Source organism: Xiphophorus couchianus, chromosome 6, assembly GCF_001444195.1.
Source record: "Xiphophorus couchianus chromosome 6, X_couchianus-1.0, whole genome shotgun sequence".
Classification (NCBI taxonomy): Eukaryota; Metazoa; Chordata; class Actinopteri; order Cyprinodontiformes; family Poeciliidae; genus Xiphophorus; species Xiphophorus couchianus.
This window is the reverse complement of record NC_040233.1, coordinates 26,545,184-26,565,868: the sequence shown is the minus strand read 5'-3', so window position 1 is coordinate 26,565,868 and position 20,685 is coordinate 26,545,184. Positions and strand designations below refer to the sequence as shown.

Genomic DNA, 20,685 nt, shown 5'->3' with positions numbered 1-20,685 from the left:
GCCTAAAAAAAAATGTTAAAAAATCATCCTCCAGCTGCAGCTGATCCAGAACGCTGCTGCTGGCGTTCTGACTAAAACGTGGAAGATAGAGCACCTCACAGAAGTCCTAAAGTCCTTCTGGAGCTCCCTGGAGCTCAGAGAATAGACTTTTAAAACATTCCTGATAGTTTATAAATCTATGAAAGGCTTAGCATCACAATACATTAAAGATGTGCTGTTGTCATAGCAACCTTCAAGACCTCTCAGGTCTTCTGGTTCTGGTCCGCTCTGCATCCCCAGAACCAGAACCAAACATGGAGAAGCAGCTTTCAGCTTCTACGGACCACAAATCTGGAACAAACTTCCAGAAAACTGCAAAACAGCCGAAACACCGAGTTCTTTTAAATATGAACTGAAAACCCACCTGATTAGATGGAAACATTAATCAACATATATGTTGTGCATTTGCTTCATGATTTTGATGATATTTGACAACATGTAATGTTTATTGCTTCTTTCATAATTGATGACTGTATGAAGTTTTTATGATGTAAAGCATTTTATATAAATAAACGTGACTTTGTTATATATCTGCTCTTTGGATGCTAGCGATTTAAATCAGTCACAATCTTTTGTGTATTTTGGTCAGATATTCCAATTTATGTAATTTCTATAAATCAGGAACTGAAAATGTATTTTTATATGTTGCTTTAATGTTGAACTTGAGCTCACCTGCATCTTATGTTTTCTGCTTTTGTAGGAATGAGTCAGCAGCAACACCAGGACCCAGCGTCATGCTTTCCATGTGGGGCTGGCACGCCGCAGAGCCCCCTGCTGTCCCCCAGGATGGTGCAGGGTCAGAGCCCCATGCTGCAGCAGAACCAGGGCCAAACGCAAACCCAACCCCAGGCTCCGAACCAGGGCGGACCGCCAAGCTACCAGACGAGCGCCGACCTAAACGGGTGGTCGCAGCCTGCAAACATTCCCACCAGCAACAGGTAGCAGCAGCTTCTCCGGGTCAACGACATCACAGTCAAGCTTTCTTAAAGCTCTGCGTCACTTTTCTGTGCTCCTCTCAGTGTGTACTCCCAGCAGTCCCAGTCTCAGTACTCGACACAATCCAGTGGAATGTACAGCAGCAGCAACATGAACCTGGGAGTCACCATGGCCAGCAGCAGCAACATGAATTCAGTGGCGGGACAAATGGGTTCCATGAACGAACAGGTGACAAAATCACTGTTTCACATTTAAAAAGCTTCGATATTTCAGCAGTTTGTTGGGCATGAAATCTATCCAGCCATGAAAACTCTGGGGATTTGAGTCTGGAAAAGTGTTGATTTTTGACTTGTGTATGAACCCTGTGTTGTTTTTTTACATATAAGTAACTGAGGAGATATAACTTGGTTTGTTTGTGTCACTGTTGGTGCAGGTGGGCGACAGCAGCCTGATGCTGGAACAGTTTGGAGGAATCGATATGTTGACCCAAGAGAGCAACGTCAATTCTGTGAGTATTATTTTCCAATTCTTTTCTTAATCTAAAAAAAATACACACAGACATTGTACTAAACAAAAGAGCTCTTTTACAGAAGTGTCCCTCAAAGTTTCCCTTTTATTATTTCCAAAATAAAAAAAACAAATGAAACTCCTGCAATGTTAAAGCTGCCGTGGAAATTTATTGAAGCAATATTTGAGGGACATTCAAATATTGCTACAATATTTTTTGGTACAAATTGTCATCTTGTAATAAGAACATTGTACTTTGTAATCTTTGTGCTTAGTAAGTAAAACTTTCCCTTTACTTAGCAATATGCTATTAAAAAAAGTTAAATAAATATTTTAAAAATGCATTACTCTTATAGCATTTCTAATTATTCAGTAACTAATCTTTCTCCACTGTGTGATTCTGTGTTTTTTGTAGAATTTTTGCTGACCACGGCCTCAGTTGGGACACGGTATGACACACGGGCCCCAGCTAAAACAGACACTCACTGAACTCACAGAGAAGTGTGAAGATTTTAAAGGAAATACTTACATTCATCTCAGAGGACAAAACACAAAATGTAAAAACTTCTGAACTTCACTCAGACTGGTCCAGTTCCAGTTCTTCATTAAATCAAACACAGTTTGAAATACCATGAAAACTGTCACCTGAACCACTCTGGCAGCAAACACAACTGTAGGACAGTCATTACAACAGAATATATTTCTGATTCTGTGTTCAGGAACACATTTTAGTCATTATCTCTGGGTTTCAATATTCCATTTAGCTTCCATTTTTTCTGCAACAGTATGAAGAGACTCCATTGTAATTTACTGAACTGAACACGCAACTGAACAGATATCACCTAACTTTATGATGAAGAAAGTTAGGTGGCACTTATTCAACCAATAAACAAAAACATCCAATGGCCTTTTGGGGCTGAATTAGCCCAAAAAGGAGCTTTTTGTCTCCAGAATGTGGTTTGTGGCATCTTTTAAAAAAATATATGTATATTTTCTTGCTGAATATATTTGACTCCATGAATTGCTGCTGTAAAACCAGCACATAAACTGTGTCTACAAAAGCTTTTAGGTAGTCAGTTTAATGACACACAGGGTGTATGCCTCTATAGACGAGCTGCTTACAGTGGGTGTTTGCTGTAAGGAGGTGGTACAGTTTTCCCAGGTTTGATCCTTTAGTCTCTGAGGTGAAATGTTTCTGCTTGACTACTATGTGTGTGTTAGTGTGTGTGTATGTATGTGAAACTCAAACTGTCACAATTTCACACTGCAGAGATGTATGAAATGAATCTTTAGATTTTTTTTTTAACTCCTGGTTCTATTTTAGAGCCCGACTGAACGTAAAAGGAAAACTATATGAAAGATTTTACAGTTATTTATAGTTTTAAAAATGTTTTAGATTATTTGTATGGAAGAAAATCAATTATATCTTGTAGATCTTTTGAAATGGTACTCATTGATGTTAATTTTAAAAGTAATATATATTTGAACTGCTGTAGTACATAGGACATGTATCCCCTATTTAATGACTTTTCAAATAAAGGTGAATGTGTATAAATAGTGTACATAGATCTTTATCACCCCTTTTCCTTAAGTGGTATCATGAAGCAGCAGTTTGGATTTTCATAAATGATTGATAGAGAGTAGAAATATGCCATAGGTTAAATTAAGCACATTGTCTCTTTTGATTCAAACAAACTTCCTGGTGGATGTATTATTATGAAGCTCAAAACAAACAAATGACAAAAGCCTCAGTTGTTCTGTAATGGGGAGTGCTAGTCTTTAGCTAAATAGCACTGTTAATATGCTAATTGTTAGCATGTAGCGGTGAACAATGTCACAACTTGCATTTTATTCTGACTGTTGTTGCATTTTGACCAAATTTGCCCACGTATAGTAATTATTTTTCTGTCATTGTGACTTAAATGCATGTGCAACCAACAAAACTCCACACTTTTTTAAAAATTTGTGTCCAATCCCTCAGTGAGGAATAGCTTTTACATGTTGTAGTTATTTTTGTTTTGTGCCCCAGTACAGTGTATCCTCCATGTGGAAGAGAGTAGCAGCTAAGGAACACTGCTTTAGATAAATAATGCTCCATCATCATTGCTTTTCTATGCATTTAACAGTTTTCACATAGATAATCTTGAATACTGATGTTTTTTTACATGTCAAAACTCTGCATTATTAGCTCTCACATTGCGTCTATTTCATACATACACATCACTACCAGGATTGTCATTGCTACTCAAATAATGGAACAAATCATTGACAACATTACTTATCTCATGTAATACTATGCAAATGCTTTGTCTGTGCTGATGAAGATTCATTAGCTTCCCGATGTTGCATGTTTGAAGCTGAAAGTGAAACTGATTGCCATATATAGTTTGTTAGAAATTCAGTGTATGAAAACTTTTATTCCCAGATTATCCCTAAATACAGAAAAATCACACACAGACTGTGATTAAAGTAACATTTCTGCAGCTGAACACTGTAAATCCCACACTATTCAAACCAAAAGTAACATTCATCCTTCAAAGATCTGATGGAACTCGATGTTCCACATAATCAGTTAAATTTGCTGCATAATATGCTATTTTAAATATGCCAATGTAGATGATGCGACACCTTTTTTTTTGTTTATCCTTTCAAACTTTTAATTTTAAATTGAATCTTAAATCTTTAGTGTTCAACTGCCACTGGAGGGCATGACAACAATGTTAGCAAGCTAATTACTAGCATGTAGCAGTAAAACTATGTTATATTTTTTCTTTAATTTAATTGTACTTGCAATTAGATCTCCTTTACCCATAATAAGCAACAAAACTCCTTTGTAGTGTGACTTTTCTAGTTTAGAATAATCTAACTCTAAAAGCAGATTTACACGTTTTTGTATTTTATCTTTTTAACTTTTTGTTTATACTTACTTTAGATACTTGTTTAATGAAGATAAATCATTAAAGATTCAGAATTTACTTAAGTTTTACTTACTTATTTTACTTTTCCCTCAAACTATTTGACTAAGAGCCTCTACAATTCAAACTGAAAGTCGGGAACGTTTCGTGAATAGCTCAGCTAGTTTCGGTGCTATTCATTAGGTGCTTTTTCATAATAAGCTTTTAATTGTGAATGAAATTGTTTAAATTCAACATGTTTTTCTTGAATTCCCTGCTTAACATTCTGTAGCATGAGGAAAACTGGGAAATGAAAACTGGAACACTGTAAAGAAAGTTGGAATTTAGTTTTGTCTCCCTGTTGGTACAACAATTATTATTACTTTGTTCTTTATCCTCATATTATAACATAAAAAACCTCAGAGATTAAATGTAGGCCATAGAAATGTTCTGAATCTCTGAAACACTCAGTGAGATTACGGTGAAGATGAACATTCGTGTACATTTTTTCCAGATGTCTTATATGAAGGTAAACTGTTTGTCTTGATTTAAACTGAGACAAGAATACATACTGGATAATTTTGTATATTTTTATCAATTGCATACAACTGTATTTTATGTAAATATGCATAGAGTAATGCCTTAGCTTTGTGATTTTTTTGTTTTGTTTGGTGTGTAGTTGTTTGGTTTTACAGAGTATCTGGTGTGTCAAACTCTGCTGACTTGGTGATGCTCCACTTTATGCAGTTTATAAGCAGGAATATTAGGTTTTCTCACAAAAAATGAGACTTTACAAGTTGTGATAAACCTCTTAAGATCTGTTATGCTAGCAAATCCAGCTGTTTCTCATCACATTGTTTGCATGTACTGAAATACTCCCTGATTAGTACAAGATTTTGGTTTTAAAGGATAATTTACTTTATTATTTTTTTCCCTCCTTGACATGGCTATTTAAGCTAATTAAACTACAGTGGGCCATGAATTATGATAACATTATAGTCAGATATTCATTGAGTTATCTGCTGAGTCTACTTAAATATACTTGACTTGATTTTAGACTCCATAACATCAAGGTTTTTCTACTTATACCAACAGATTTAATGTATTTTTTCAAAACTTTAAACCTTAAAGGATGTTTTAAAAATTGAGAAGAGTGAGTATATATAAAATTTGACTTTTTTCAAATCTCTGTTTCCTGCTGTAAAAAAATAAAAAACAAAAATAATAATCATTTTGGGAAAACAGCCATAGCCAGTCCCCAAAACATATTTGAACCTGCTAAAAATATTTCCATCAGTTCAAGCACTTGCTATGTTTAGATGATTTTGACCACTTTATCTCACGGTTGGACCGCTTCACAGATATCATCTGGCTTAAACTGCCAACTTGATTTTATATTCCTGTTGATTTGCAAGAGATTTACTTAGTAATGAAAATTAAAACATTTGTAGATTCACTTCAAGGAAATCAAACCAAAATTCAAGCTGTTTCAAACAGCAAAGAACTAAATAGTCAGAAATGTCCTGTTTTTCTTCTTCTGATTTGTAAATATTTACATTAAAACTTTAACATAAGTAAATTTTGTTAGATTTGATTAAAATGTTCCACTCCACTCCTTAGTCTCAGGATCATGGTCTACATTACTAACAGCACAGTAAAGCAAATGAAGCAGATTTCCAGTGGGATTTTTTTGTTTTTCTTGTTAGGCACCACAATGTGCTGCAAACTCCTTTTGACTGAGGCCACTGTAAGATATTAAATGCTGTAAATCTAAATAATAAGTCAGCTACAGAGTGTTGATGTTCAAATTTGGTATTTTTAAAAATCTTATTTGAAGTATTGTCTCTGCTGTGAAGTTGAACTGAAACGCCTCAGCAGCTGCACAGTCCAGTTTAAACTGTTCATTTAGTGTGAGGTTTTACCCACCAGTTGTTCACCAACTTTATGCAAACTGTCGACTCTGATGTTGCTTCTGCCAATGCTGCTGGTTGATTTCTGATTGATGCCACTGTAAATAAACTATTTTTATTGACCTGATTTGCCCCTGAGTTTCATTGCCTCCATAAATACATTGTCTTACAACTAGAAAGCAATTTCCATTATCCACCAGCAGGTGGCGCCGTTCTACTTGTGTTAAAATCCATGTTGTGACAGAAAGTGAAAATGTTTTTCTTTTTTCACTGCTTGGTGTTATATTAGGAATAACATTAACACACTTAATTTGGTTTTCCTATTTCAAAACGTTTTTATTTGCACTCCAGTTGCATTTCAAAACTGGAGTGTTTCAGTTAAGAAACTCTACAATTTCATCTATTTAAATTCATTTTCCCTCTGATCAAACCAAACGTAAGCTCTGTGTTTAAAGAAACTTGTTTCTCATTTTCACTGAGATCCAAAAGTTAGTAATTTCCAAAAATATCAGCATCTGGGAAAGGTCAGAGTGTAGGTTCAAAATTATTTTGAATTTTTATTTTAAATGTGCATCACTAAAGTTGTTACAAATATGAAGGCTTGGCACCCAAATTCTAGAGGTAAATAACTTAAGCAGTTCCTCATTTTGGATCTTGGAATGAAAATTGAAGAAGTGAGGAGAAGCAGTTATATCACAAGACATCTTTTTGTGCTGCAAGTAGAATTTTGAAAGCAGCCAAATATCCAGTGTCCTCAGCGTGGCCCTTTCAATCCAAAGCTCCCAGGTTTCCATCTTCACACAATCCAATGAGTAAAAAGAAAAAATGACGAAACTGGTTGATTTGGTGTCACTGGTGTGAGGGAACACGTCGTACCGGCAGTCAGAGAGATAGTGTGCCGCCAACACAGACACACAAAGCCAACATGGTCATTTCAGTCTGACATTGTAATACTGGAACCAGACATGTTCAAGGTCACTGCATGGCAAGTATTGAGTAGTATATCTGAGACTATTGTGTCTGCAATCAGCTCCTTTTGCAGCAGTTACATAACTGCATCCAGATATCCAGTCAGCTCTCCGTGCCGTAACAATCCCCTTGTGCTTCCAGTGTTTGGATTGTGATGAAAGTTGTGAATTGAGGCTGATAGTGAAGGACTTCCTGGTTATGAAGTTGGAATGGGAGGTCACTTCCCGTCCTGGAAGAGACCTCGGAGCTGATTGGTGCGTTCAGCCGCCAGTCAAGTGGATACCTGCGTCAGAGGCTTTCCGACTTCGGCTTTGCTCTCTATTGCAGATAGTGATAACCAAAGGCAGATAAAAAAATGAAGACCTACCACTCTCCTTCCTTTTCCACAACTGAAATCAGAAATTAAATTCAAATTAGCAGAAGGGTGGTAGCAAAATGTTATATTTTAGCAGTTATGTAACTGATGTATTTGAGGAATTGACACTGATATATATATTTTTAATATTTATGTTTCTTTTTATGTTTTTATCTCTTTTGGTCCTTGTCATAAATGATCAGATGTTTTAATTACCACATTTGCAATTACTTTTACTGGTTTGTGTGAATTTGTACTGAAACAAATTCAAAAGTGGAACTGTGATTATGAACACCAAAACTTCTATTTTTAACATTACTGAAAAGCAAAATATAGTAACTTCAGGACATCTTAAATACATCATTTGTAAAAGCAAAAAAGTTTTGCTCTGCCACATGGTCTGCCTGACTAGACAGTTAACTATTTGCAAAGTAGATGGTACTCTGGGTTTTTCTTAAAGGTCATTATTAAAGGTTGTTCAACTTGTTGAATTAATTTCAGAAATGGTGTCATTTTGATAACTTTTTAATCTTCCAGCATGTAAAGCTTAAGTGATATGTCTCCTACCACTTTGTAAAGCTATGCCATTTTGTAGTCTCTTGCAGGGGTTTGGAGATGAATGCATTTGTTGTAGCTGGTTATTATATAGCTTTCTATGATAGAGTAACTCACAAAATCACAAAAATTTGGTGGGAAGTTCACCTTGAAGTCAGAAAAACAGCGCCCTCTGTGGGCAGAGATTAAACTTGCGTTTCCAAAAACATCTAGAATTTTAAAATAGATCAGAAACACAGAAGCTTTCATAGTAACATAACCTTTTTAAAAATTAGAAACAGATGGCAAAGAAAACAAATGTTCAGTCAATCTTTGAGAAGGAAAATTAAATCCCTCAACTTCAACATCAAAAGTATGAGAACAAAACCACAATAAAACATGTTTCATCAGACATGCTTTATTTATGTCTTAAGATGACATGAATAAAATAGAAACATTTTCAAAGAATGTATCAATGTAGAAAATAAAAAAAAAATAAGACCGGCAGTGACAGTGGAGATAACAGATACGCAAAATACGTTAGCAAACAAAAACAGCCACTTCTTCATTCTGAGATCCTGTTTCAGCTGATTGTGGTTCTGAATCCTGTTTGAGCCACTTGAAATTTACATGAAGGATTATCCTGAGGAAACGGGGAAACGCGCAAGAAGCGCATAAGTAGAGTTACAGGAAAGTTACTTTATATCGTCTGTTTTTAAAGCGCAAAGAACAAAATCGTTGCATCTCAACAACAAAAAAACATTTTTTATTTTTATTTTTACATGTTGCTGTTTTTCCTCTGTCTCTTACTTTTCCACAGAGATGCGGTGGAAAATCCTCATCCTTGTAAGGAAAGGAGGCAGTAATCTGTCCTATTGTAGGATCTTTGGAGGAGAGGTGGAGGAGGAGGGGGGCGGTACCCGCTGCGGCCCTTCAACTGCCAGCCTCTCTTCTGCCACAGATACCCCCAGTGTTACCCTCCCGTGGGCCTCCTGAGGAGTTCAGCTGAACTTCACCGACAGCCGCGCAGAGACCCCGGGCAGACTGAGAGATGGCCGGAGCGACGGGACCGAAGCGGCAGGACACCCGGAAATTTTTCGAGAATCTTTCTGGAGCTGGGAAATGCATCGCCGTGCTGACCAGCGGCGGAGATGCTCAAGGTAACAGAGTCAAGTTGGGCTGTAAGAGCGAGCTGGAGTCAGGATCAGCGCAGGGTCAGAGAGCTGAATCTAACTCCGCTCATAACGCAGCCTGTCAGGGCACTTTCTGTCTAAACCGTCTGGAAACATTCAAGTATAAAAGCCTAATAATTCATCCGTATTTTATGTTGATTTTAGTGTATCAGTTGGTTATTTCTAATTTGAAAAACACTACAGACAGGCATCTGTCCGATAAAGGATGTACCTGGCTAAGCTTCCCAAATTGCGCATTGCCCGGGGAGCAGGAACAGCGTGTGCTTTGATATCAGCGCGTCGCAACAACAAGTGAAGGAGAAAGAAGTTCCTCCTAATACATTTTCATATTTTATATATCAAATATTTTTCTGCTAGGGATTTAAGTGTGTGCTCTGGAGTCTCCCGGACTGTTACGCAACAGCCTGCGCTCACCCCGCGGTGTCTCTGCTTCCTGCGGGGATGCTGCAGCATTCTCTGCAGAGGGAAATGTTACAAGTTTTAATAAAGACTCTCAGTCTGCTGGAAACACCTCCAGCGCGTGACTCAAGGCTCGTGCATACATTCAGAAGCGGGTACAGTATCAACAGGTGACTGATCAAGTCGTATCTCTTTAATGCGAGGTGTTCTAAATATGAAACGTCACCTGCGCCATGTATGTATGCACAGATGGCGCAGGCTCGCGCGCGCACCCCCCAGGGGGCATGGCGTTGTTACCCAACCTGATCGGCATTTCAGAGCCTTAATTATCTACAATTTCCACGAGTCGGTGCAGCAGCTCCAGCAACGCAACCCCACATGACGAGATTTAACTACACTCCAACTTATTTCTGAAGAGTTTTATGTAGATTTTTTGGGTTATGGATTTAGAATATGTATTAGTCATATATATTTCTTATTTATATAAAAGCTCTGAAAGTGCGCCTTATTTCATTTACCAGCTGTAAAGTGTTGTGGTTTGGACTTCCTGTCAGCTGTTTTTTTTTTGTTGTTTTTTTTTGCCTCAGAAATAAATCCTCCCGCATCACGGAAGCTGAGTCACGACTGAACCAACATCAATTTATCTGAATAAAACTATCTACATCCGGTGCAGCTTTTCAGATTAAAACGGCTCAGTGTCGCTGTTAGAGTTTGCCTTTTTATTTAGAAAGAGTTCGGAATCTACTTCCGGTGACCTTCAGTGACTTAACGTCCGCTGTCACTGAAGGTCAAGCCGACTACGTGAGGAGCAGCGAGTATTTACAGAAATGATGGTGTGATGGAAAGACTGAATTCTGAATTCGTAGAGCAAAAATAACGTGTGTAATACATAAAAAAGTTGCGCTTAAAGCAGTATAATAATGATTGCCATTAAAAGGCAACTTTTGGATGATTTTTATGTAATCAATGATCGAACTGCATCCCTGCAGCCTGCACAGAATGCACCTTTAACCTCATTAGAGTGTGTTTTTACTGATCTGCTCTCCATATGCATAGAACATGTTGTACTTTGCCATGTAGGACACACACATGCACCAGTTAAACCAGTGCTATTGTTGGCTGTTACACAACACCGTGTTCCTATAGGCTGCAGTGAGAGTGGAGGGAGATGCTCTTTCTCAGTTGTCAGAGCCCCTGCTGTGCATCGTGGACAGTCTTTGTATTTTGGACAGGCTCCTTGTGGCAGCAGCTGAGATTTAATTATAACTGCACCTTTAAAACTGGGCAGCCAGTGTGAAAGTGATGCAGCGTCAGACTCATTGAACTCATCTGGGAGCTCAATGAGCTCTGTCTGATGTCTGTCTGCATCTGAAGCCCTGAGCAAATACTACTGGAGAGGTAATGTTTGTAGTCTGGATGTTACTGTATAAATGCTCTCCATGCACAAGCTTTATGCATGATTATAATCCATCTAAATCAAATATCATGGGACACTGTACGCTTCGGGACGGACATCATTAAGATGTAAGGGATGTTGTATTTGTTACTGCATCTTGACCAGGACTCCCTTATTATTCTCTATGGGTTTTTATCCTGGTAAAAATATAAATAAATAAATAAATAAACAATAATAAAAAAAAGATCTTATGATTAACAGGTACATAAACCAAGGTTAAAGAGAGGCAGACAGGGCTTCTGAAGCACGTGGATAGAAAAACAGACTCACAAAGTCAGTTTGTTTTTGTATTTTTGTCCTTTGAAAACTTATAAGCTGCAGAAGACTTGAAGAGGACGTTTAAGGTTAGGTTATTTAAAACAAATGACCAGAATTAATTAAATAATTTATAACAAAACATAATCATGTGACCAATGTTCAGTTGTGAATCTGATTTGATTATAAATTAAATAAAAAAGAAAGAAAATTAAGATATTTTAAATACATACACATCTTCATAAAATGCCACAAAAAGCCTTGAAAAGGATTATTTCTAATGTATCTGAATAATTATAAATAAATGAACACGTTAGTCATATCCCGCTTTTATAAAATGCTCTGCATCTTTCGGTTTGAAGTCTGGTTTGGTGTCTGAGCTAGCAGCAGCTGCTGTAACCGCTGTGTCGCGGCTCAATCAGGATCAGATGTGTCATGTTTTCACCAGGACGTGTTGATGATTGATGATGGGAGGTGATAACCTAACTGCATTTTCACGATTTGCTAGATTTTCCATCTGTCTCACAAAAACACCTGATGGTGAACCAAAGGATGCCAGGTACGGGCATCCAGGAAGTGATGGATTAACAAGACGTATGTGACAGTTAGTAAACAATGACCAGATGTCAAAGGTCAGAAGTTATTCAAGGAACATGCTTTACAAATGAAACAGGAAGAAAAGCTATCAAGATAAGACAATGTAGAAAACGCCTCCAAAAAACAAGGGAAAAAATCAAACCAAGAAACATCAACAGGAGTCACATATGTACAAGAAGTAAAAAAAAAAAGTAGTTTTTTTTATTTTTATTTTTTTTATAAATAATTGCATTATCTGTCTAAAAAGTATAATACCAAACAAAACATTCAGTCTCCCAGGAAATATATGGTTGGCTACAGGAAGTCTGTTATTGTGCACTGAGATAAACGTCATACGGTGCTATGGGGAATGCTCTGTGCAGCTGAACGTTGTGTATTGTTAAGGAAAAATGATTATTTTTAGTGCTTAATACAGTTAATCTTACGACATGTGTAAAAGGTATATTCAGCACTCTTATTTGGAACAGTTTTCTGTTGAGCATTTGGGATTGAGCAGATGAGCAGGCATTCAGACAGGCAGGAGCCTCCCCACTGTGAGGCCTGGCCATAGGAGGCCATAAAATTAGCATTCCCGGCAGGGCAGAGGGACTTTAGATTTCACAGGTATCTGTGAGGTCTTATCTCAGGATCGTTCTGTACTCAGAATGACCGTGGGAGCCACGGGGGGTCAGAGCACGAGGCGCTCTTTGTCTCGCCAGAAGACAGATGGTCCTTTGATCTTTGTCTCGCCAGAAGACAGATGGTCCTTTGATCTTTGCGTAGATCAGGGGGAGTTCCAAGTTTCTCTGAGTGCTTAAGGGAGTTTCCAGTTGGTCAACAGGAGGAACGCCTTGAGTGCATAAATTAAATAGAAAAACACCTCCTTGCTATAAGATTACGTGTCAGGAGAAAAAATACAGAGAGCGGCCACCATTTTGCCTTTTTTTACATCGGCTCTCTCCAAAGACGCGTCTTTGCCTTTTGTTTGTCTTTGTTTTGTGTTTGTCTGTCTTCCCCTTGTCTGTCTTTATTTTTATGAGAAAAATGCATATCTCTGTTCCTCTGCAGTTTTGTTGTTGATTGCTTTGTATGAGATTAAACTCTGTGATCTGTGACGTCAACGCGCTTTGTTGTTGTTTCACTTTAGTAGCACGCCGCCGCCTGCTGAGGATCCGGGACATTAAGGAGGAAAGAGCCAAACGTTTTGTCCAAAGTTAACATTAAATTATCCTCTTTTAATAGTATGAACAACATGTTCTGCAGTCACTTCACCACAGAATACTGTAAGGTCAAAGGGTCACAGCAACATTTAGCAGCAGCACAGGAAATACTCCACTGGACTACAGAGCTTAGGGCCATGAGAATTATTATTTTTAACATCTTACGTTTTCCTCACTAAATAAACGTACTTAAATTAAACATTGTAAATTGTACAACTGCATTAAAAAAGTGCTTTTTAATCAACAAAACACATTAATACGTGATTATAAATTACACTTTTTTATTATTAAAATACATGTTTTTATTCTTTTGTGTTGGAAAAACCCCCCAGTTTATGTTGTATTTTTCCAGTCATAATGACCAACAAAAACCGTTTGCACCAGACCCACATTCACCCAGCAGATACCAATACACAGATTGGTAGGAAACTCAGGGCTAAAAGCCTGAGTTGCTTTTAACACAAATCTATATGTGGCAAGAGAAAGCTGGAATCAAACCCACAACCTTTGGATTGCAAGACTCATCACCTTCGTCTCTGAGTCTGAGGAACAATGTAAACCTAAAATCCTGTCTTCAATCCACATTTACCTCAGAAAAAGACCATCTATCAACTAACACATAAACAAGCTGGTGTGTAATGATCAACCTGTTAATGTAAATCAGCAGTAGCTCTGTGATCCCAGACTTAGTCTGAGATTTAAAGCCTGTCTCATGTCTAATTGCACTAAGTGCTCTGACAGACTTTTCTTCTGATTTGGCACAACGTCCTCTGGGCTCTCCGGCTCTCCGACTATCCGGCTCTCCGGCTCTCTCTCTGTCTCAGCTTCACTCTGTTTTGACCTCCTTTCCCCCAGCCTTCAACTTGCCCCTCCCTGTTTATGCAGCAGGTCACTGAGGTCACTCGATAGATAGGTCAGCGAGGCCATGACGGCGTCAGATTTTCACTACATGGTTATTATGATGACAGGATTGACATTATGAAAATCTGTAAAAGTTAATTTAAAATGAATATGTGTTGCAGACAAAATTCATTAAACTTTTTCGACAGTTTTTCATTCAGTGCTTTCAGCTTTTTCACATTTTGTCACATTACAACCAAGTGTGAAACAGAGATTTTATGATGTAGACCAACAGAATTAGCACATAGTTGTGGGGAACAAATAAATTATCCCATTAAGACTGAGAAAAACACTAAATAGATCAAGAATAAAGTTAGAGAGCAGTGCGAGATCAGCTTTTAGAATAATCTTCTAAGCTTGAAACAACTCACAGGTTACTGTTCAATCCAACATATGAAAATAGTAGAATACAGAAGGAGATCTATAAACCTAAACTTGACAGGTCATGGAAAGAGTTAATCAGGGAAGGAGTTAAAGAGTGTATGGTAACGCCGGAGGAGCTGCAAAGATGCGCATTCCCAGATCTGGCCTTCCTGGTCATGTGTCAGTATGAGGCTTTATCAGATAAAACCTCACAGCTCACTGAGGTTTGTGGTTATAGAATGTTCTATATATATCTTCAGAAGTGTGAAGATTTTTTCACCACACTCCAGCTCTTCTTAAATCAAGAGAGTTATGGAGTTATGGGACTTTATTTATGCAGTGTGTTTGAACCAGAGTGCCTTTAAAGAACTTTTAGCTCTTGAATATAAGCAAGTTAATATGTTAAATAAAGTACCTTCTGGATACAGTCTCTCTTGGTTGTTTAGGGAAACACAAGCATGAGACTCATTTGTGACACATGAGCTTACTGTTTGTCATATAGCACTAATTTTATGTCTGTAGTAATAATAAACTTTCTGAAAATGCTTGAAAAGCCTCTGATTTTCTCTTTGTTCCCAGGCATGAATGGAGCTGTCCGGGCTGTGGTCCGAATGGGGATTTATGTGGGAGCCAAAGTCTACTTTATTCACGAGGTGAGAATGACTCAGAGTCCAGACATGACCATGGAGAGTCTGCAGTATCTGCCACTCTCAGCTGCTCACTAAATCTGTGCTGACAGCTCCTCTGTACTGGGCTATCACTGGGAATCAGGGACCAGCATGAGGCAAGCTGACTTCCCCAGTCTGGCCTGAAAACATTTTAAACGTAACATTACATTTTATTCCTGAGCACTAATTCACTTTTATTTTAGCTTTTATACACTAAAACGTGCTATAAAATAATTAATATATAACTGAGCTGTGTTGGGGAACATTAATATAAGTAATAACATCTAAACATTTACAGTTATTATTTCACATCAGGCTCAAAAATATGATGATTTAAATGGCACAAGCAACAACAAATGAATAAAACATAAAACATTATATTAAAGTAGATCAAACACTGATAGAAGCTCTCATTTGAATGTTTTTTTAATTCCATTTCTTTTATTTTGACATATTCTTATTTTAAATACTTTGAGGTATAAGACAAAAATAGGCCAACATTCACACAACCTGCACAATTTTGTCAATATAAAGAGTCATTTTAATGTGTTTGGTAGACTGGCTAGATTCAGTTTTTTGTACTCAACATTTTATTAAATCATTTTAGAGAGCAATGATTTGTATTTCAAAGATTAAGGTTGGTTTTATAATATGCCCCTTTGCAAACTGGAAACACTATTTCCATTTTTTGGAAACCAGGTTTTATTTAAGAGCTTGAAGTAACATGATTATAAAGTGAGTAAATGGATGATTTCTAACTTGCAGAAATATGGTCAGAGGTTATTTTAGAAGTGGTTTGTTGTTACATTCTTAAATTCAGATGTTTATTGCATTGAAACAAATAACCAAATAATATTTTCCCTCCTTTGAATGAAACACTCTTACACTTTTGTCTTTAAGTGGTGTTTTTGAATATCTTTCAGTCTATATTCTATTTTTTTTTTTTGGCTATAGGGTCACCAGAAAGGCATCTGATCCCTCTATATGTTTTGCATATGTTTATAACCCACAGTCAGCCTGACAGGTGTGGCATTATGTTTTATGAAGCTTGCATGTTATTTAGCTCCATCTTCTAATGTGTTAAATTTGATGACAGAGCAGTTGATAATACATGGGTTACTCACAATTAATTGCAGACAATATTAGAATAAATCATGTATAAATAGGATTCTGATTCATGTATTGATATCAAGCCATTTTCAAAGTGTGTTTACATGTATTATGTTGCATAATTTTCAAAAAAACATTTGCAATGATGGTTCCACAGGAAGAATTAAATTGCTTTTGTGCAACATTTACTTAACTTCAGCTAAACTGTGCGGTGAGTCCGGGTTAACCATGTGAAACATAAAGCATACATTAAACTGCAGGTGTGAAAGCAGATTACTACAGGGAAATTGAATTAACAATAATCCAGTTGTCTGACTGTTTTAGAACAAACAAAAACGGCTCCAGGTAGAGCCAACCTGGTGACGGTGAGGAGTTAAATTACCAGAGGCATGATTCATCCTTCACTGATCACATTTTGTTTCCCATCAACCAGGTGAAACCACTGAGCTGTTAGTAAAGATGCTTCACTTTTACTCTGGATGTCTCCTGGTGATTTTTAAGCCTTTGGTGTGTCTATGGAAACAGTGAAATCTCAACAATGATTTCTACAGTGTATGGATTAAGTCACTTTGTTTTCTCTTTTTACAATACAGGCCATAGGATTAGTATTCTATTCAATTGATGAAAAATAAATTTTACAATAATGTTACTGATTAAAGAAAAATAGTCTTGAAATTGTTTTATACAGTCAAATGTTCTCTTGTATAATAATAAATGCACTTTTTGTCATCTTTGTAACTATACGAGCATATTAAGCCCCAAAAACGTCTTAAAGCAGGGTTTGTCTTTAAATGCTGCTTATTGCTTTAAAATTTGGATTTTCTTTTTAAAATAAGAAATGAATGATTTCTTGCCTTTTTGTTGTTTTTTCCTCTCAGGGGTATCAGGGGATGGTAGACGGTGGAGACTACATCAAAGAGGCGACGTGGGAAAGTGTCTCCAGCGTTCTGCAAGTGGTGAGCACAACCTGCTGTTTACGTTTCTGCTCACTTTGCTCTTCATGTTCCCTTATTCTGCTGTAAATCATGGTACTCTCATGTGTCATAAACTGTGGTACAAATGTTATTTGCATGAAAAGCAGGCTGTGGTTGTGGACCTTATTATCTGGAGGAAGTTTCACATTGTGTGTCTCAACTGTAACGTCATACTGGCAGTGTCTGAATAAATACAATTAAATTAAAAAAAAAAAATTATATTACTTTAAGTTTATGTCAAGTGTCTCTTTAAATCATTAATTAATGCTGAGATTTCTAAGCGTTTCCTCCTTTGTCTCAGATTCACCTCAGATCCTTGAACGCAGCATCTTGGTAACTAAGATACTATTGAGGAATGAATGTGAAGGAAGTTGATTTTCTTTCTACATGGACACTCAAAAGGAAGAAAAATGTACATAGAAATTGTTAGTCTTAATTAAATGTTTAAATTGCCTATTAGGCAAATATTTCTGAAATAATCTTGCTTAAATACTGCAATAAATGTTTTTTTAGTAAGTCTCTGATTATGCAAAGTTTATTTTTCCTGTAAAAATCTGGATCTAAAATCACAACTGACCTTATTTTTCAAGTCTTTGAAATAGAAAAACATGACTTATCCAATCACACCAGCAGATATCTGAAATTATTCAAAAAAGATCTCAAATATGTAATGTAACTTAAGGTTTGTCTTTTCATTGCTACTTGTAAATGGTCAAACAATTATAATATGGCAGAATACAAGGAAAATGCAGCAGAGTAGATTTTAAAACAGGTTTTCAGCTAAGTACAACTTCTATAGTAGTTAAATACTATTGCGGTTTTTCACCATAATCCGTCTAATATAGAATGGCTTTCCTTTTTTATAAATGCAAAAAGCATTTATATATAAAAAAAGCAAGCAGCGACTCTAGTGGGACTCAAACCTACAACCTTTGAATAACGTCAGTCTGTCTAGAAGTCCAATGTGCTATCCGTTGCACCACAGAGCCTTCTGTCATGTTTTGCATGGGCTTCATCCTGTTTGTATTCCAATGTCTTGAAGAAATACTGTATCTATCTAGTTGACACTTTGAATATCTGATTGTTTTTCTTTGTAATGTGACTTGTAGATGGTCAAACAATTATGATATAGCAGAATATAAGGGAAAACCAGCAATGCAAACTGTTTATGATTTCATTGGCACTTGCAAATGGTCAAACTATTGGATCACAGCTCTAATAGTATAGCAAAAGGAAGTTTTAGGTCAAGTTCATGTTATCCATGTAATTAATACTCTTTCCTTTTCAAACACTTTGTTGTGTGGGTTTTTTGAAAGATGTTTTTTTGCTAAAAGGTGGTTCTGCAATTGACCTTTGCACAATGTTAATCCATCTTTATGTACAACTACTTTTTAAAGTACCAACTACGGTAGTTTATGGAAAGAACTCATTATAAGAATCCCATGTATTGCACCATAGAATTCATGATTAAGTCCTTTTTCCAACCCAAAATGTTTCCAATCCCAAAGATTGCACACTAGCCTTTGCAAAAGCAAAAAATCACAGTTGTCCAGAAACTTAGTGTTTCAGTGTCATAAGTGTGTCAGAACTACTGAATCATATTTAGAGTAATTGCTATGATTGTCTCTGTCTCTAGGGTGGCACTGTCATCGGCAGTGCTCGTTGTAAAGAGTTTCGCTCCCATGAGGGCAGACTAAAAGCTGCTCACAACCTCGTTCAGAGGGGCATCACTTACCTGTGTGTGATTGGTGGCGACGGCAGCTTGACCGGAGCCAACCTGTTCAGAGAAGAGTGGAGTGGCCTTTTGAATGAACTCATACAGCAAGGTGATTGTTCATCTTAAACTCAGAATTTCTGTGTTTCAGCTTTACATACCTGAACTCTTTGTCCTTTCTCTGTGTGCAGGGCTCATAGATGAAGAGGCAGCCAGAAGTCATTCTCATCTTCACATTGTCGGTATGGTTGGCTCTATCGACAACGACTTCTGTGGCACAGACATGACCATTGGCACTGACTCAGCCTTGCATCGGATCATTGAGGTGGTGGATGCTATCATGACTACAGCTGGGAGGTGATTATATCCCTTCATAGTTGCAAAAAGACCAGAAGATATGAGTAACTCCATAAATTGATAGAACTGTTTGTTTTCTTTGTTTTCCAGTCACCAGAGGACATTTGTGCTGGAAGTCATGGGCAGACACTGCGGGTAAATGAATTAAAGATGCATGTATGAATTATACATTACTGAAAAAGATACTAAATGCAAACTCTTAAAAACATGTTGCAAGTTTTGGAAGCTTATCTTTTTCTTTATCAAGGTTGTTCTAAGATATATGATGTTATGGTGCCAATTTGGCTGCCTATGTTTTTACTAAATGCATTTCAGGCTAAAGTCCATCTTACATCAAAATAATTTGGACATCTATGTGTGTGTTTAGATACCTTGCCTTAGTCAGTGCCCTCGCATGTGGAGCAGATTGGGTTTTTATTCCAGAGATGCCTCCTGAGGATGGCTGGGAAGACAACATGTGTCAGAAACTGTCTGAGGTAACCTTTATTTTTTAAAAGACCAATCATCTTAGAAGATGTTTTCATTACAAATGCATAAAACTCCTGGAGGTTTTCTTTATCACCACTCTTTGGGGCACACAGTCAGTCAGCAATAAGAAAATGAATGGCATGGACTTACAGTATCTGTTAATAGTTTACTTATGAAATCATACCATGATGTCTTTCTCAAACACAATCAGTTCAGTTCAATTGGTCATTTTGTGGTCTGTAACACAGTCACAGTTGGAACCATTTATTTACATACTGTTTATAAAACCCCCCCACAATTTCTTTAAAGTTAGAAGATTACATGCACTAAGGTTGCCTATATGATGAAGTCATGGTTTTGTACGATTCTGGTTAATTCATAGCTTTTAAGGAACAATGAGGTAAACTTACAGATGTTTTTAAAGGTAACACCTAAACCATTCTGCTCTATTGTGTGATATCATGGAAAAATCCTTCCAGACATCAAGATGAGAATTTTGGACCTCCTCCGTATGTCTGAGTGAAGGAGTGTAGATTTTACAAGATCTCCGAGGCTTCAAGTCTAACAAACAAAGAACAAGCAATCCTGATCATAAATTCAAACTTAATAGTTCCCTGAGGAATGTGAGCTAAATAAAGGCTGTGTGAGATCATTGCTTGTAATAAGAAGTCAATCCTCTGTCCTATCATTAAAAATGTCCTAATGTTTAGGAAAGCTCAATAACACTGCTGCTACAGAGAGATTCAAACCCACAACCTGTGAATGATATTCACAGGTATTATAGGTCATTAGAAGTCTAAGATGTTCTTGTCTGTACCACAGAGTATTTTAGTCACTTTAATGTGAACAGTACATGACCCACTGGTCAGTGATTCAAACAGGTGTAAA

At 37.0% G+C, this 20,685-nt stretch overlaps 2 protein-coding genes across 8 annotated transcripts in view; both read left to right on the top strand.

Annotated features, from left to right (window-relative positions):
- The window catches only part of LOC114146583 (nuclear receptor coactivator 2-like), a 54,318-nt gene extending 47,905 nt beyond the window's left edge, over positions 1-6,413 (top strand). For all 4 annotated transcript variants that reach the window (XM_028020802.1, XM_028020801.1, XM_028020799.1 and 1 more), the window contains 4 exons: positions 740-977; positions 1,059-1,203; positions 1,409-1,483; positions 1,898-6,413. In XM_028020802.1, coding sequence (XP_027876603.1) covers positions 740-977; positions 1,059-1,203; positions 1,409-1,483; positions 1,898-1,909 — 470 coding nt within the window. In that variant the 3' untranslated portion in view covers positions 1,910-6,413. The remainder of the gene's footprint in view (positions 1-739; positions 978-1,058; positions 1,204-1,408; positions 1,484-1,897) is intronic.
- A 2,630-nt stretch (positions 6,414-9,043) lies between these two features.
- LOC114147236 (ATP-dependent 6-phosphofructokinase, platelet type-like) overlaps positions 9,044-20,685 on the top strand; it is a 29,217-nt gene continuing 17,575 nt past the window's right edge. For 2 of the 4 annotated variants that reach the window (XM_028021848.1, XM_028021849.1), the window contains exons 1-7: positions 9,047-9,304; positions 15,086-15,159; positions 17,163-17,240; positions 18,895-19,084; positions 19,164-19,329; positions 19,420-19,464; positions 19,697-19,805. In XM_028021848.1, the coding sequence (XP_027877649.1) occupies positions 9,196-9,304; positions 15,086-15,159; positions 17,163-17,240; positions 18,895-19,084; positions 19,164-19,329; positions 19,420-19,464; positions 19,697-19,805 (771 nt within the window). In that variant the 5' untranslated portion in view covers positions 9,047-9,195. Of the gene's footprint in view, positions 9,305-15,085; positions 15,160-17,162; positions 17,241-18,894; positions 19,085-19,163; positions 19,330-19,419; positions 19,465-19,696; positions 19,806-20,685 lie in introns of all 4 variants that reach the window. The other 2 variants (XM_028021850.1, XM_028021851.1) reach the window with 2 other exon arrangements.